General features: G+C 43.8%; 1 protein-coding gene across 7 annotated transcripts in view; it reads right to left on the reverse strand.

Moving 5' to 3' along the window:
- The window catches only part of bbs9 (Bardet-Biedl syndrome 9), a 253915-nt gene that overhangs the window by 114434 nt on the left and 121898 nt on the right, over positions 1–17583 (reverse strand). For all 7 annotated transcript variants that reach the window (XM_060905683.1, XM_060905684.1, XM_060905681.1 and 4 more), the window contains one exon: positions 3345–3527. In XM_060905683.1, the coding sequence (XP_060761666.1) occupies positions 3345–3527 (183 nt within the window). The remainder of the gene's footprint in view (positions 1–3344; positions 3528–17583) is intronic.

Below are 17583 nucleotides of genomic sequence, written 5' to 3' on the forward strand. Positions count from 1 at the left end.
CCGGGCATCAAATCGTGCCCGCCAATCACAACGCAAGGTTTTTGTTTGGATTCTTTGGGCGGGCTTTTGCAGGAGTGACGACAAAGCTGCGCGACGCTGGAGAAAGCACAGCAGGAAAGATGGCTACGGCTAGTGAACAGCGCGCGTTTGACTCCGCTTTGGAATCAGTTTTAGAAGAATTAGACTTGGAGTTTTGGTTGAAACATGAGCAGGAAGAGGCTCTCCGCTCATTCCTTTTCAAGAAGGACGTTTTCGCTGTTTTGCCGACCGGCTATGGCAAAAGTCTGATCTACCAGCTGGCTCCACTCGTAGCCAAAAGGATGGGGCTAGTTTGTGCAGTACGAAGAATGAATAAACAGCTTTGAAACATTACTTTTTGATTGTTTCTTATTTTCCCGTTATTTTAAATTTAAGGGAAATTATTTCACCAAACACCACTAAATAAAAACTCTCAAAAACAGTTTAAGCAAACCCTTGAAAAACACTTGGGGAAAAAAAAAAAGTGTGTATGTGGTACAGACTCCAAACTTGTGGTCATTATCTCCAAACTTCTTAATATCTAGAACCTGTTTATTAATTAATACGCATTTTGAAAAATGATTTATTTCAAGGCCTCCCCCACTGCTTTCTGTCGCTCTGACTACGTCACAGTCACAGTTGCGCTGATTGGTCAGAGCGTTGGCCTATACGCACAGAGACAGTTTGAAAGACAGCGGGTTGTTCCTCCTACCCGCTTCGGAAATGTCTACGAGCAAGGCCAGACTAAATATTCACATTTAGTCTGGCTTGCCAGGCTAGGTATATGAGCTGATATCCTAGTAGTAGAGTAGCCAATCAATCCGAATGCGTGATTGCTCATATCCAGTGAATGTGGATAGAATAAATACATGCTGTTCTGTGTGCAGGACTGCTGCTCTAACTGAGGAATGAAATACATCCTCGTTATTTTCTCCCATTTTAAAATGTCGCTCAATGACAGACGCCACAGTACCACAATCAGTTCAAGGGCATATTTAAATGCTGAAAGCTCAAACGGTAAGAAAATGTCAAATTGCTTATGCCTTGATCACATCAAACTTTTTTTTTTTCAGAACAATGAAAACAGAAAATATAAAAAGGAAAATCCGAACACACACACACTGATCTGTCAGCACTGAAAGGGCGGCTTCTTTCAACATGCTTGGTTATGGAATGGATTGAGTCTCTCTCTCTCTCTCTCTCTCTCTCTCTCTCTCTCTCTCACACACACAAAAAAAACAACCCTGATGCTGTTCCTAAAGAGCACAAACAATCGGTTGGCTTTCAGCAGTGTCAGCCGACACGGGCGGCATTTACGCTTCGGGGCCTCCGAGGTCAAGTGTGCTGCCCAAAATAGGGTGTTTATAAGAGAGAGTGACAGTGTGCGAGTGTTCTTTTACTACGGATCCTTGACTTGCAAGTGACGTCAAAGCAAAACAGAAACCCGGATGTCGGCCATATTGGTGGAGGTGCAAACGCGGGCTCAAGTGACATTCTTTTAGCTATATATGGTTGTGGTCACAACAGGACTCGTGACCGTGGCGCGTTCCGATTTTGTAGAATTCCGTCCGTGATTCGGAAAGAGAACGAGGAAACTCTGAGGCTTAGTACGGAGACGAGATGAACAACATCGGCAGGGCTGATCGAACAGAGGCGAAAACCAAAACGGCTTATGTTCGTAGTGATCGTTTTATCTCCGGTGAGATTCTAAAGCTTTCTCGATGATATCACGGAAGAATTTATTCGTGTTGCTCGAATTTAGCTATAAAATGAGCCTTCTCTTGTCGTGGTTCGCTCGGTCGTTGTTATAATTTTAAAGGGCCCATGGCATGGTGGTTTGTTGATGCTTTAAACGGGCTCGTGGAGGTTTCCGGATGTTATATCCGCAGCCTTTCTCGAAATGAACCCTCCACAGGTAGATATAGCCTCCTGGGAGAAAGCCCCATTTCAGCCCTTTTCCCAGTGCGTCGTTTTGCTAATGAAAAGCATGGAGGCGGGCCATGGGGGGAGGGGACGGGGCTTGACCAAGCTGCGGGAATGCTACCTGGCTAACTGCAGGAAGCGGTTAGCTGCACAGCTAATGTAGCCATTGCTAGGCTAACGCACCGATTTTAAAACATGGCAAAACGACTTAACAGTTATACACTTACTTGTTCGGTGTTTGTGGCTGAGGCGGCAGGGATGCAGCGCAATTTCCATGTTTCGCTCACATAGGTGGTGTAAAGTTATCCTACCTCTTCGATTTGTCCTACCAAGCCTACTGCGCACGCGCGAAGCCTACTGCGCATGCGCAGGACACATGACGTCATTACAATTAGCAAGTTCTCATACAGACCGTTTTATTATACAAGTCATTACAAATTATTTGACTCGGCCAAAGACTCGACCAATACGCACAAAACATAAAAATCGGCACATGCGTGAAATACTCACCGATTTTCTATCAGCCCAGCTGATCGGTAGGACAAAACTACTGTTGAATTTTCCTACCCTCCTGGATTTCGCGCATGCGCAGTAGGCTTGGTAGGACGGGCAATCCATACAGTGGGTGGGTATCCAGAGGGGGGGCGTGGGGATCATCTCCCTTGCTGACGTAGTAAAGGCAAAGGCCTATCAACGTGCCGTTTTGACGCGCCATTCTCAAATGTTGGGCATAGTTTGGTTTACACATTATGAAATTTCTAGCCACTGGGGTGACTTAAGAAGGTCAGAGGAACTCATTTTAACGTTAAAAAACCTCAGAAAGTGAAAATTTCATGCCATGGGACCTTTAACATGTGTTCAAGTTTGCCATTTCGCTTCGAGGAGCGCCGGCAAAATTATACGATAGAAACGATCCAGACTGGGCAGCCACTCAGAACACGGGCAATGTTTCGTCCAAAGTCTGACTTGCTTCTTCGGCAGCCGAACCAGACAGAACGCGATATCTGGGTACTCGATGGTCAGTAGAAGCGCCTTATCTTCAGAAAAGTCTGACTTTTTTAAATAATATGGGTCAAAACCACACGTCTGTCTTCTCTGGACCGTTCAAATCGCGGTAACGCTGAGAAATTTACAGACGCGCTTTCAGCAGCTGCCATTCTAGTTGCTTTGTAGATCCACCATCATGGCGGACGCTCGTGACGTAGCACATTTTGATCACGTGGTTGCAAGTCATCTATACAGGAAAGGTAGCAGTATGTGTGTCTACTGTGGCAACTATAGTAGTAGCTGATATACATGTGTCTTTATACAGCCCATTTCTGATTGGTTGGCTGGCGTGTATTAAATTCCTGCTATCAGGACTTCAATAACTAAATCACAGTCAAGTGTGCGCGCGTGCTCACCAGTTGTGGTGTATCCTGCAGCAGTGGCAGTAGTGTTGCTTCCAGTATAGCGGTTTGATCGATGCCCAGTCCCTGCCAAAGAGACACCAGAAGGATGAGCAGGTGCGTGGCGCTGCGTAACCTGGAAAAGGCCTGCACCAAACTCGCCCGGTTCTCCTCCGCTGCATCCGCCAACGCTATCACCTGACCGAGACGGGGAGAAAAAAATAAAAGGGAGGAAACAAGTGAGTCACCGCATCTCCATTTCTCCATTCATCAACTTAACGTCCTCAACCTTCGTTCCAGATTTGAACTGGCGACTCCTGTCCTGTGGGAGGTTAGGATCGGTACGAGCACTAGCTTTAACCTCATACGCACAGGTTTTGCACTCAGAGGAACGGAAGCTGCGTTGACAGGAAAGATTGCTGAACTGAACGAGAGGGAGGGGGGGAGAAGAAAGAAAGAGGCCACACTTTATGATAAAAGCCTTCCAATCAGCTCAGTGCAATAAAAATACAGAAATTGTCATGTGTGTGAGAACAGGCATTATTTATACAGTATACTTTTCACATACCGCACACACACATACAGAGATTCAGCGCTGCTGAAGTGACCCGTCACCTGTACGCCAAGGAGTTTTCACTCACGTTTAATCGCTCGCGAACTGCCGGGTCTCGGAGGGATGAAAACCAGGAAGCCGCCTTTGAAAGCGAAGCCCGCTAACGGAGAGGAGTGTGTGGTGACAAAACGGGCTGCTGTGCCAAGGCAAACTGAGCCGTGGTGAAGGGGCTTTTGTGAGGGCCAGCGTACGGCCTGATTGATGCCAGCTGAGGAGGAACAAAGGCACATTTAAACCAGGGCGATGCGTGTGTGTGTGAGAGAGAGAGTGAGTGAGTGGTGTGAAGGACTGGATCCAGGCCTGACTGTCCAGGAGAGGAGATTAGCAGACAGAGTGTGGCCTTGCATCCTGTTTCATACTGCAAAAGTAACAGTGAAACACTCCGGTTCAAGCGTTCACGCTCACCAGAGGGTCTGAGCCTTTGAGTCGAGGGTCAAAAACGCAAACGTTTTTGAGCTTTGCGCTGAAAACAAATGGCACGTGAGCTGATTTTGCGTCAGTAAAATGCTCGGAATATAATTAGCCTTTTGGGCACAGCATTCGACTGGAGCATCCTGGTTCGAAGGTGGTCCACATGTACACACACACACACACACACACACACACACACACACACACACACACGGTTGCCATAGCCGCTCGCTTACCCTCACATTTTGCAAAAATTACACAGCCTAAATATACCCGTCTATTTCCGACGTACCATTTATGACCCAAAACAAACCGTGACCAGTAACCAGCACCGAAGACGAGCCAAACAAATCCATTATTCCTGAGGGACGGAGCCACAAGCTGAGAGGCAGAAATATCTCCCCAGCTGGGAGAAAACAGCCCTTATTTATTCGTTTGCTGTTTTTCTTTCGGCTCAGGGATGCTTTTGGTTTGCGGTCTTGCTCGCACCTTGACGAAGGGGAACTGGCTCATACAAATGTCAGGCTACAACGTTGGCAGAACGCTCTTGCAACAATTTCCAAACGTTTCTTGTGCTCTGTGGGTGAGATAAGCTGGTGGAAAAGTACAGACAGGAAAGGAGAGGCGAGTACCGAGGTGTGGGACTTGACTGTCTGGGGGTGGGTTGAGAGCGGACTTTCCCTGCAGCGCACTGCGGCAGATTCGTTTTAAGGTTTGCCTGCTGAACATGAATTATTGAATCGTAACGAGGTCTTATGACACGCTGGAATGGATGCAGACGCAAAACAAGCTTGGCATTTGTTGCGCTTTAACAATTAACAATGCGCACCAGGACAACAGAGTACCTTTGAGACGGTATGCTAAGCGTCTGTGTGTGTGTGTGTGGGGTGGCTTGTACAGCTTATAAATACATTAGGAATAAAGTAATATAAAAATAATACGAATGCACTGAAACTGACCTGAAAACACTGCACATACTCGAAGATCAACAACCACTAGACGCTATGTGGAGCTGGTTTCGGGGTAGATCCATGCCACTGACTGTGACTGGCTTTACTGAGAGCACAGATTCAAAGACCAGATTCAGAGAGACCGAGACAACAGGACAGACAGATGCCGTCTCAATCGATCGCTAGACAGGCGGCTAGATAGCTAAATAGGCCGTTATGAAAACAGATGTAGATCCAGACATGATGAATCACAGATACAGGATATGAATTATCCACTGTCAAGCTCAAATGCCAACAGGAGAACATAATTTGGATGATGTAGGATGAGCCGAGACTGACCTTTTCAAGAATGTAGCCTGTGTTTGGATCCAAGTACAGAGAATACACTTGGTTTTGCTTGTACAAGCAGGAAATCACAGTTCGAGTCAGTGTGTGTGCTCATGTACTGTATACTTCTGAGAATACAAGTGTGCGGGAAAAAGGAAACAGCTCTCTAGGGAGGAGAGAAAGAGAGGGAGAGAGAGAGAGATCAGCATCATACCAACAAATAATCCAAGACAGTAACTGCTTTTGTGTTCGGTCTTGGTGCGGAGATAGCACGCGGCTCGATAGCTCTCGGTCGCTTGGCCCGGACAATGCTTGTTTATAAACCATGCTTTTGGAGCGCAGAGTCAGGAAGGCTTGAGAAAGACTTGGGCGTGCGATAGCATCTGGCAACCCACATGGGCAACCTGAGCTCGGCTTATCGGCCGCCGTGGAAGGCTCCAAACCACACGACCTGATAAGGCCAGTGCTCTTTGTTTTTTCTCCCCTCATTCTTGCTAATCCCTCCTGCTCTTCTGTAAGCCTGACACACTGGATCCTGCTACAGCAGAGGCTCAACGTGAACATGGGTGTTTATTCAGCAAATCTGAAAGAACAAAATGTTTCTAAAGAAGATTTTTTTTAAACTCCGTTACACCGATGCCAATTTGCTCCTGGAAGTTCCTTGGTCTGATTATGCAACAGGCTCTCTCACTGTCTGTCCGACCAGAATTGATTCCGACTGATGTTTTAGGATTCTGAACCCCATCGTTAACTGGCTGTGGCTTGGATTTAAAAAAAAAAAAAAGGAAACAAATCTAGACTGTTTTTAGTGCAGACAGCCAGGCGTTTAAGCAAGCTTCACACTTCATTTCTATTCAATTTGAAAAAACTTAAAAAGGAAAAAAAAATTCCTTGTTTATATGGATATCGTTTTTTCGACACACCCTAGCTAGTTGTTTATTAATCGATTTTGGAAGGAGTTTGTTTCCAGTGTTTTGTGGATGTTCCACGACATAAAACCACCATAAAACTAGAAGGGGACTCAGTAGAGTAGAGCGCATACTGCTGTCAAGCCACATATCAATATCAAAATCAAATCAAAACTTGAACCTCAGATAATATGAAAGCTGTACACCAAATTTCATCCAAATTCGTTCACTGCTTAAGTTACGTTGGGAACAAGCAAAAATAAATAAATAAATAAATCCTGGCTCCACATAAATATCTGGATTTGCATCAAAATATAAATCAATGGTTGTTAAGCCCATGGCTCACTTTTCCACCAAATTTCATCCAAATCTGTTCATTAATTTTTGAGTTACATTGGGAACAGGACAAAAAAAAAAAATCCTGGATCCACACACAGTACATATCCAGATTTGCATCAAAATCTCATCAATTGTTCCTTGGACCATGGCCCACCTTTCCACCAAATTTCATCCAAATCCGTTCACTACTTTTTGAGTTATGTTGGGAACAAGCAAAAAAAAAATCCTGGCTCCACATAAATATCTGGATTTGCATCAAAATCTAATCAATGGTTCTTAAGCCCATGGCTCACCTTTCCACCAAATTTCATCCAAATCTGTTCACTACTTTTTGAGTTACATTGGGAACAGGACAAAAAAAAAATCCTGGATCCACACACAGTACATATCCAGATTTGCATCAAAATCTCATCAATTGTTCCTTGGACCATGGCCCACCTTTCCACCAAATTTCATCCAAATCCGTTCACTACTTTTTGAGTTATGTTGGGAACAGGCAAAAAAAAAAAATCAATAAAAATCCTGGGTCCACATAAATATCTGGATCCACATACATATCCAGATTTGCATCAAAATCTAATCAATGGTTCTTAAGCCTATGGCTCACCTTTCCACCAAATTTCATCCAAATCCGTTCACTACTTTTTGAGTTATGTTGGGAACAGGACAAAAAAAAAAAATCCTGGATCCACACACAGTACATATCCAGATTTGCATCAAAATCTCATCAATTGTTCCTTGGACCATGGCCAACCGTTCCACCAAATTTCATCCAAATCCGTTCACTACTTTTTGAGTTACATTGGGAACAGGACAAAAAAAAAAATAATCAATAAAAATCCTGGGTCCACATAAATATCTGGATCCACATACATATCCAGATTTGCATCAAAATCTAATCAGTGGTTCTTAAGCCCATGGCTCACCTTTCCACCAAATTTCATCCAAATCCGTTCACTACTTTTTGAGTTACATTGGGAACAGGACAAAAAAAAATCCTGGATCCACACACAGTACATATCCAGATTTGCATCAAAATCTCATCAATTGTTCCTTGGACCATGGCCCACCTTTCCACCAAATTTCATCAAAATCCGTTCACTACTTTTTGAGTTATGTTGGGAACAAGCAAAAAAAAAAAATCCTGGCGCCACATAAATATCTGGATTTGCATCAAAATCTAATCAATGGTTCTTAAGCCCATGGCTCACCTTTCCACCAAATTTCATCCAAATCCGTTCACTACTTTTTGAGTTACATTGGGAACAGGACAAAAAAAAATCCTGGATCCACACACAGTACATATCCAGATTTGCATCAAAATCTCATCAATTGTTCCTTGGACCATGGCCCACCTTTCCACCAAATTTCATCAAAATCTGTTCACTACTTTTTGAGTTATGTTGGGAACAAGCAAAAAAAAAAAATCCTGGCGCCACATAAATATCTGGATTTGCATCAAAATCTAATCAATGGTTCTTAAGCCCATGGCTCACCTTTCCACCAAATTTCATCCAAATCAGTTCACTACTTTTTGAGTTACATTGGGAACAGGACAAAAAAAAATCCTGGATCCACACACAGTACATATCCAGATTTGCATCAAAATCTCATCAATTGTTCCTTGGACCATGGCCCACCTTTCCACCAAATTTCATCAAAATCCGTTCACTACTTTTTGAGTTATGTTGGGAACAAGCAAAAAAAAAAAATCCTGGCGCCACATAAATATCTGGATTTGCATCAAAATCTAATCAATGGTTCTTAAGCCCATGGCTCACCTTTCCACCAAATTTCATCCAAATCTGTTCACTACTTTTTGAGTTACATTGGGAACAGGACAAAAAAAATCCTGGATCCACACACAGTACATATCCAGATTTGCATCAAAATCTCATCAATTGTTCCTTGGACCATGGCCCACCTTTCCACCAAATTTCATCCAAATCCGTTCACTACTTTTTGAGTTATGTTGGGAACAGGCAAAAAAAAAAAAATCAATAAAAATCCTGGGTCCACATAAATATCTGGATCCACATACATATCCAGATTTGCATCAAAATCTAATCAATGGTTCTTAAGCCCATGGCTCACCTTTCCACCAAATTTCATCCAAATCCGTTCACTACTTTTTGAGTTATGTTGGGAACAGGACAAAAAAAAAAAATCCTGGATCCACATACATATCCAGATTTGCATCAAAATCTCATCAATTGTTCTGTGGCCCATAACCCATCTTTCCACCAAATTTCATCCAAATCCGTTCATTGCTTTTTGAGTTAAGTTACATTGGGAACAAACAAAGAAACAGAGGCGAAAACATAACCTCCTCTAACAAAGTTGGCAGAGGTAATGATTTTAAAAAAATGTCGTTCTTGAATAAAAGAAAAATGTGTCATTCTGAGAAAATTGCAGTGGGAGAAGAGGAATAAAACAATCTGGGGGTGTGCTGTTTATGGATCAACTGCATCCAAGAGCGAGCACACATAAAAACGTTTTAAAAATGTGATTCAAACCATTGATAACTAAAGGAAAGCTTGATTTCTTGAGCTTCTTCGACTTGCATATGATTATCGTGGACACCTTTATTGCGATACACAATACCAGAATGGAAAATGACCAGGTCCCCTTTTCAAAACTGAGAAGGGGGTGTGGTGGTCAGGTGTGGGTCAGATCGGAACCTGAGGCTGAGCGGTTTCTGTCAAAATCACTACACTACGGGTCATTAAACTAATGACGGGTACTGGATGTAATATAGATCTGAATAAAATTTTTAAAAACCACAACCTTCAGACATGACTACAATACCAGGATAATCTTGAATGCCCATTAAGCCGAGATCATGCAATAAAACCCAAGCAGTTTTTCCAATGCTGCGTTCTGATGGAATCTTGACTGCACAGATCATTGGAACTGCACTAGAAATTAACGTGTGCGCCGCCAGACCTGCAGAGATAGGCCGCTAGAGGTTTGCATACGTTCATTTGTACTTCATTCAAGCTTCCATATTTAGACGTTGAGAGGCAGAGAGGAGGCCTTTCATTAGAGCAGCTTTCTCTACTCATTTTAGCAGACGCTTGCTCCCGCTCTGTAATCACAAGCCCAAACTCACCTCCCATGCTGCAGCCAGGCCACCTCCACACAGTGACCCTGCTCACACTGAAAACAGTGATCCTTGATTGTACGATTAGAACATTAGGGCTTTTTTTTTTTTTTTTTAATTTCCAATTGCTTTTCAGGATACCCAAAGACACTGGACAGGTTAACTGAAGAGGTCCGATTTTCACCCGTCCAGTTTTCTTGGTTGATGGGAGTAGAACCCGAAGTGTTCTCAGGGTTTACTGTGCTATGGGCTTCGAGATGCTTTTCTGCTCAACATGGTTGGAAAGCGTTTCTGAAATACTCCAACAGGCACCAACCAACATAGCATGGTCAAAGTCAATGAGATCCCATTCCCACCATTCTGATGTGTGACGTGAACGTGAACTCCATGCTGCCACACGATTGGCTGAAAGGATAATCGCATGAATGAGCAGGTAGACAATTATTCATCATAAAGCCTTCGATGACTGTCCATCATTTAGACTTGCAACAGAACCCTCCGGAATATACCGTATTATTCTATCCACGAGCAATGGTGCGCTCTGATTGGCTACTCTACTACGAGGCTATTATGGAATCAATTTTGTGCCAAAATGTTCATACAATACTTTTGAAATGTCAAACAAAAACGACAAATCAAAATACAAAAAAAGAATTTTTTTAGACTGGCAAACAAAATTATTCGTGTAATCGTGCAAAATATCAGTCTATTACTCTTCAGAAACCTTTTATTTTTGTTCCGCGTCTTTCTCGGTTTTGTTTGACGTAATTTATTTTGGTTGCGATTCCAGCTTTCTCGTTTGCGCTCCCTGACTTTTTGCTTGCAGTTTTGGCACAAACTTCACGTGTGGGCGGGCTGTCCAGGAATGCATTCCCATTGGCTAACTTGTGTTTGACTGACAGCTACGCTCAGCCATTCCCTACTCGGATTCTGGCGGACTGTTTGCCGAGTGACCGATCCATTGACGGTAAACAAGGATGGAGTGGACTTCAGTGGCGACTATGATATTGAATTTACACTTTGAATTAATTCAGTATCATAGTCGCCACTGAAGTCCACTCGATCCTTGTTTACCGTCAATGGATCGGTCACTCGTCAAACAGTCCGCCAAAATCCGAGTAGGGAATGGCTGAGCGGAGCTGTCAGTCAAACACAAGTTAGCCAATGGGGATGCATTCCTGGACAGCCCACCCACACGTGAAGTTTGTGCCAAAACTGCAAGCAAAAAGTCAGGGAGCACAAACGAGAACGCTGGAATCGCAACCAAAATAAATTACGTCAAACAAAACCGAGAAAGACGCGGAACAAAAATAAAAGGTTTCTGAAGAGTAATAGACTGATATTTTGCACGATTACACGAATAATTTGTTTGCCAGTCTAAAAAAATTGACTTTTTTTTCTTTTTTTGTATTTTGATTTGTCGTTTTTGTTTGATATTTCAAAAGTATTGTATGAACATTTTGGCACAAAATTGATTCCATAGGCTATCAGCTCATATACCGTGAGTAGAGAAAAACAAAATGGCGGAGCGCGTTACTGAACCAACCGAGGACGAAATAGAAAAACTACTCGAAAACAAAAACCCCAAAAAATACAAAAGCAACAAAATACGGAACGAAAGTATTTAAATGGTAAGAACGCATCTTTTTTTTTTTCAAGAATTATTCTAGCATTTTTCACATAGCCTAGTAAACTAGACCCAGCCGCCTAGCGGCCAAAAATATTTTTGCTTAGCGAGTGGGTCTAGCCTCGCACCATATAAACAAAAACACCCCGGGCATCAAATCGTGCCCGCCAATCACAACGCAAGGTTTTTGTTTGGATTCTTTGGGCGGGCTTTTGCAGGAGTGGCGACAAAGCTGCGCGACGCTGGAGAAAGCGCAGCAGGAAAGATGGCTACGGCTAGTGAACAGCGCTAGTTTGACTCCGCTTTGGAATCAGTTTTAGAAGAATTAGACTTGGAGTTTTGGTTGAAACATGAGCAGGAAGAGGCTCTCCGCTCATTCCTTTTCAAGAAGGACGTTTTCGCTGTTTTGCCGACCGGCTATGGCAAAAGTCTGATCTACCAGCTGGCTCCGCTCGTAGCCAAAAGGATGGGGCTAGTTTGTGCAGTACAAAGAATTAATAAACAGCTTTGAAACATTACTTTTTGATTGTTTCTTATTTTCCCGTTATTTTAAATTTAAGGGAAATTATTTCACCAAACACCACTAAATAAAAACTCTCAAAAACAGTTTAAGCAAACGCTTGAAAAACCCTTGAAAAAAAATAAGAGTGTATGTTAAGTATGTGGTACAGACTCCAAACTTGTGGTCATTATCTCCAAACTTCTTAATATCTAGAACCTGTTTATTAATTAATACGCATTTTGAAAAATTATTTATTTCAAATTCTCCCCCACTGCGTGCTCTGACTACATCACAGTTGCGCTGACTGGTCAGAGCGTTGGCCTATACGCACAGAGACAGTTTGAGGTGGTGTTTACATTAGACCGTATCCGTCTCGTTTTCGTTGCGTATGCACTGTCCGTGCACATTAAAACGCCGGGAAACGACTCCACAGGCGGAACAGTTTGAATCCTCCAGGGCCCACGTATTCAACCCAGTACGTATCTGATCCGGTGCTGTGTAAACATTGAGGAACGAGGATACGCAGTGCTGAGCTCTAGCTGACGTCGTCATTGGACAACGTCACTGTGACATCCACCTTCCTGATTCGCTGGCGTTGGTCATGCCACGCGACTGCTGAAAAACGGCGCGGACTTCACTTCCTGCTATTTGTCCCGAATCACTGCTCGTGCGCTTCATTCGCGCGCTCTGTGAGCTGCGCAGGGCCGGAGTACGCACCCTCCAGAGGGCACTCGCTGTTCAGGGCGGAGTGATTTGGAGCGCAGGATGCCTGCAGAGCCGAGCGTATCTGTGTATTGGCGTTGCTGTGTGCACGCGAATCGTTTTAAAAACGTTAATCTGATGATCCGCTGATACGGTCTAATGTAAACACCACCTGAAAGACAGCGGTTTGTTCCACCCCCACCCTTCAGAAATGTCTACGGATCGAGGCCAGACTAAATATTCACATTTAGTCTGGCTTGCCAGGCTATTTTTCACAAATTGCTCCCGTCATTTCGCCGATTTGTTTACAGTCTAAGCAGAAATGATTTCGTCGGACGTTTTGGATAAAGTTATTTATTGAATTTGCAAAAAAAAAAAAAAAAAAAAACACTCCGTTTCTGAAAATCCAGTGAATGTGGATAGAATAAAACAATTACTCCACTCAATCTCGTCGTACATGGCTTATAGCCGACTCGGTGCTACGTGCCTCGTCGGCTATCAGCTCATGTACGACTTGAATTTGTGGAATATCTTAAATATACTACTAATTGAAGAAGTTTCTTACAGGATAAACTATTAACATCACTACTTTTAATAAAATCACAGCTCAATAGCGTACATGAGGGATCTCTCACTCTCAAAAAAAAAAAGCAGAGCCAAAATCCAAAACGCACAAACAAGAACCTAAGACAAAACCCCAACTGAGACGCCACTGTGTGTATCTCCAGGGAGATAACACTCGTCTGGCTGCGTCCTTAAGACAACACAACATTAGAGAAGCAAATAGTATGTTTTCCCTGGTCTAATCTTTGAAGTGAATCGCAAGTCAAAGCGCATGTGTGTGCGTGTGCCAGCGAGTCTGAAAAACAGAAGGAAACCTCGCCAGGTGTGCAAATGTGACATCTATATACAAAGGACACGCAATCTGAAAGACGACACTCGTGCACCGCCCTGTCCAAGGGGCCAAATATGACCTTTTCTCACCAGAGCTCTTTAGTTCAGCCAAAAGCTAATTCACCTCATTCTTTCTCCATTTCTCTTTTATTTCCTCTCCGTTTTCTGCCTCATGCCATCCCCCTTCCCTGAAAGCAGACCCTCGTGGCATTCCATTGCCCTCTGAGAGCCCCTTAAACTGCCCGCTCTTCAGGGCCGCGTAACAGATCTGACATGTATTTTAACTCTCACTGGGGCGAATATATATATATATATGGATATATGCGCGACATAAAGCGCTAACGGACGCGTGACAAGCAGGCGGGCTCGGCACTCAGGCTGGGAAAGTGGAAAGCTTGGGGAAAAAACCTGCCACATGACTAATATAAAATAAGCCCGAAAAGACAGAGAGTCATTTGACTGCGGTTAAATGGCCCGAATTAATGTTAAAAGCACTGAGCGCCTTTAAAAAGTGCTCTCCAGAGTGGGCAGTTTGGGCAAAGGCAACAGGAGAATGGGCTCCAATGCTGGAGAAGCCTGACCGCTGATGGCAAGTAAAGAAAGATTTGATACAAATTGCACACAAATCCAGGAAAATATACCGAGGCAAGCGTGCCAAAGAGAAAGAGAATCTTTGGTAAAGGAAATGAAGAACCTGCTACAAAACTACAGAAGTATGTTTGTGTGTGTTTAACCTTTAACAGCAGCTAAGGTCACATCTGGAATCTTTTGAGGCGATGTCGACGAGCTGGCGCGTGCTTCTTGCATGCGTGATTGTTCTGCGTGTTGAATATCTCCTTTACACTCGTCTCCCTGTCTTTCTTTCTCTCTCTGTCCTCCGTCTCATGCAAATGGTAATTTGGGGGGGGGGGGGTATGCAGGGTGACAGTGGGCTGATTGTAGGCCACCGATTTTCGAGGGGCATGCTCCTGTTTGGCTCCATCATACCTGTTTGCTTTTCTCTCAATGGCCTCCTTTGAACAGCTTCGCTCGAGGAAGACGAAAGAAAAACACACACACCGGCAGCTTCAGAATTTACAGAAACAAGATAAATATCCGGCGAAGCCTGGCCTTTGCCATGCGGGGCCTCTGATTACAGAGCAAATACGTGTAATCGCATAAATCTGCCATTGTTGCACTAATCTAGGCAGCGGAAACACAAAAGGTGGACACGAAGGACGTGTTGACTTTAGAGAAACGGGCTTGGGAAAGTCATCTGTCAGAAGCACAGCATTAACTTGGCCGTTACATTAAACAGCTAAGGCAAACCGGACCTTTACTGATCACCAACAAAAGTCCTTGACTCCCCCCCCCAATGTATTTTCATCTAACCTGACACATTTTATACCACCATTTAAAAAAAAAAAACCCTCCTTAAGAACACCAATATTCAGGTCTTTATAAGACGATTGGAAACTTGTTCACTCCCTGGAAAATTGGTCATTCCCTGCTTTCCTAAACTGCAAAAGGTACACATACTGAGCTGGAACATACGAACTTATTCATGCAGGTCAGCCATAAAGACGTGTAAATCTCGACGTTTTCCACTCCAGGAGCACCTCAACACAAATGCATACAGCCAAAGCATGCAAGTCTTAAATCTACTGACAAGAACTTCCCTGTGAAACCACAGCTCTCAGCAAGTGCTATATATCATCATCTGTGTGCGTTCAACTCTCTTCTCCAAAAACAAAAAAAAAAACTGTACAGATACACATCCACGGGAGTGTGTTAACTTTCAATCAGGATGAGTGTTGGCTAGGACGACAATTCCGCTATTGTTCCTCTATTAATTCATTCATTCGTCTTCAATAAGAGCTGCATCCTGGTCAGGGTCAAGCTGGATCTGGAACTTATCTCGGGAGCATTAGATTTGAACTGTAAATACACCCTGGATGGGACTATTATATATTCATTCATTCAATATTTCATTCATCTTCTGTAAAGGTGTCATCATGGTGGATCCAAATCTATCCTGGGCACAAGGCGGGAATACACCCTAGATGGGATGTCTGTCCATCGCAGAATTCCATACTCAGGCAATTCAATTATCAATCTTCAACAACCACTTTATCCTGATCATGGTTAAAGCAGATCTGGAACCCGTCTTGGAAACCCTTGATGCGAGGCAGGAATACACCAACGATGGGATGCAAGTCCATCGCAGAATTCCATCAGCTCATGCAACTCCATACTCCTTTAGATTGTGGTCAGTGTTGACCTGGAACCAGAGCCTATCCCAGGATAACGGCGCATAAGGTGGGATGGATGGAATAGCAATCCATCGCAGAATTCCATCTCCTTTTTGAATGCCATATTTATTCATTTCAGAATGGTGCCTTTCTGTGCAGAGTTTCCGTTCTCCCAGTGCCTGTGTGGGTTTACTCCGGGTGCTCCGGTTTCCTTCCAGGGTCCAAAAACATGTGGATTAGGTCAACTGGCTACTCGAAATTGCCCACAGGTGTGAATGTTACCCCTTTTCCACCAAATCAGTTCCAGGGCTGGTTCGGGGCCAGTGCCGGTGCTGGTTCACAACTCGTTCAACTTGCGAGCCAGCTGAGAACCAGTTTGCTTTTCCATAGCTCACGGTGCTAAAGGAAGCCACGTCATTACGTCGCTGTATACGTCAGTTACGTCGCTACGTTTGCATAAACCTTGGCGCGAATATCGAAGCAAAAAACAATGCGGAAGAAGCAGCAACAACAACAATAATAATGGATGACTTCGCGTTTGTACAGCTGCTGCTTCTCATTGCTGAAAAATGGCGAGCTTTCATGGTCTTGTTATTGTTGTTGGTCTTAACAACTCCGCCCCCCCGCTGACCTAAGCGGTTCTTTCCTCTGGCCCAGCAGAGAGTTGGTGCTAGCCTGGAACCGTTTTTTCTGGCCCCAGAGCCAGTTCTTTGTCAGTGGAAACAGAAAACCCGGTTCTAAACTAAGCACTGGCCCCGAACCAGCCCTGGAACTGCTTTGGTGGAAAAGGGGCATGTGTGCAAATGGATGGTTGTTTGTCTCTGTGTTACCCTTGCAAGAGATTGGCGACCTCTCCAGGGTGTACCCAGCCTCTCACGCAAAGTCAGCTGGGATTGGCTCCAGCTTCCCCGTGGCCCTGATAGATAATCGGTATAGATGGGTGGGTGGATGGATTCATTCATTGATCTTGAGTAACCTCTCTGTCCTGGTCAGGGTGGATTTGGAGTCTATTCCGAGAACCCTGGGCATGATGTGGAAATGCAGTCTGGATGGGCCACCAGTCCATCCCAGAATTCTTTTTTTTTTTAAATGCTGCACTGATTATTTCTGCAAATAAACTTTCCCATAAAGCAAAATTTGCCAGTTCTGACTCAAGTTCTCAAGAGAATATCTGCAGCAAGCAACTGCTATTGAACAAGTGCACAGTTCCAATTAGCCATCCTTCTATGGCTTCTATCCTAGAACTCCAGGGTGATCATGAGAACATGTTATGTCTTGAGACAATGTCTATCTTAAAACAAATCCTATCTCTCCATGGAGAAGATAGCGCAAGCTTTTAAGTCACATTTTGCCGCTGTATCTGGGAGATGGCAGCTTGTGTGGGGTCACATTTAGTATGGCGGACAGCTTTTACAGTTGTGGTCAGAAGTTTACATACAGTGACATGAATGTCAGCTTGGATATGAATGTCATGGCAACATTTGGGCGTTCAGTAGTTTCTCTGAACTGTTCTTTTTCTGTGGCAGAATGATTGTACAGTATACATCTTTAATTAAAAAAAAAAACACTAGAATTTGGTGCACAAGTTTTAATTTTCTTTGGGTTTTCTGAAATCAACACAGGGTCAGAAATACACACACAGCACAC

This window comes from Neoarius graeffei, chromosome 23, assembly GCF_027579695.1.
Source record: "Neoarius graeffei isolate fNeoGra1 chromosome 23, fNeoGra1.pri, whole genome shotgun sequence".
In the NCBI taxonomy this organism is placed as follows: Eukaryota; Metazoa; Chordata; class Actinopteri; order Siluriformes; family Ariidae; genus Neoarius; species Neoarius graeffei.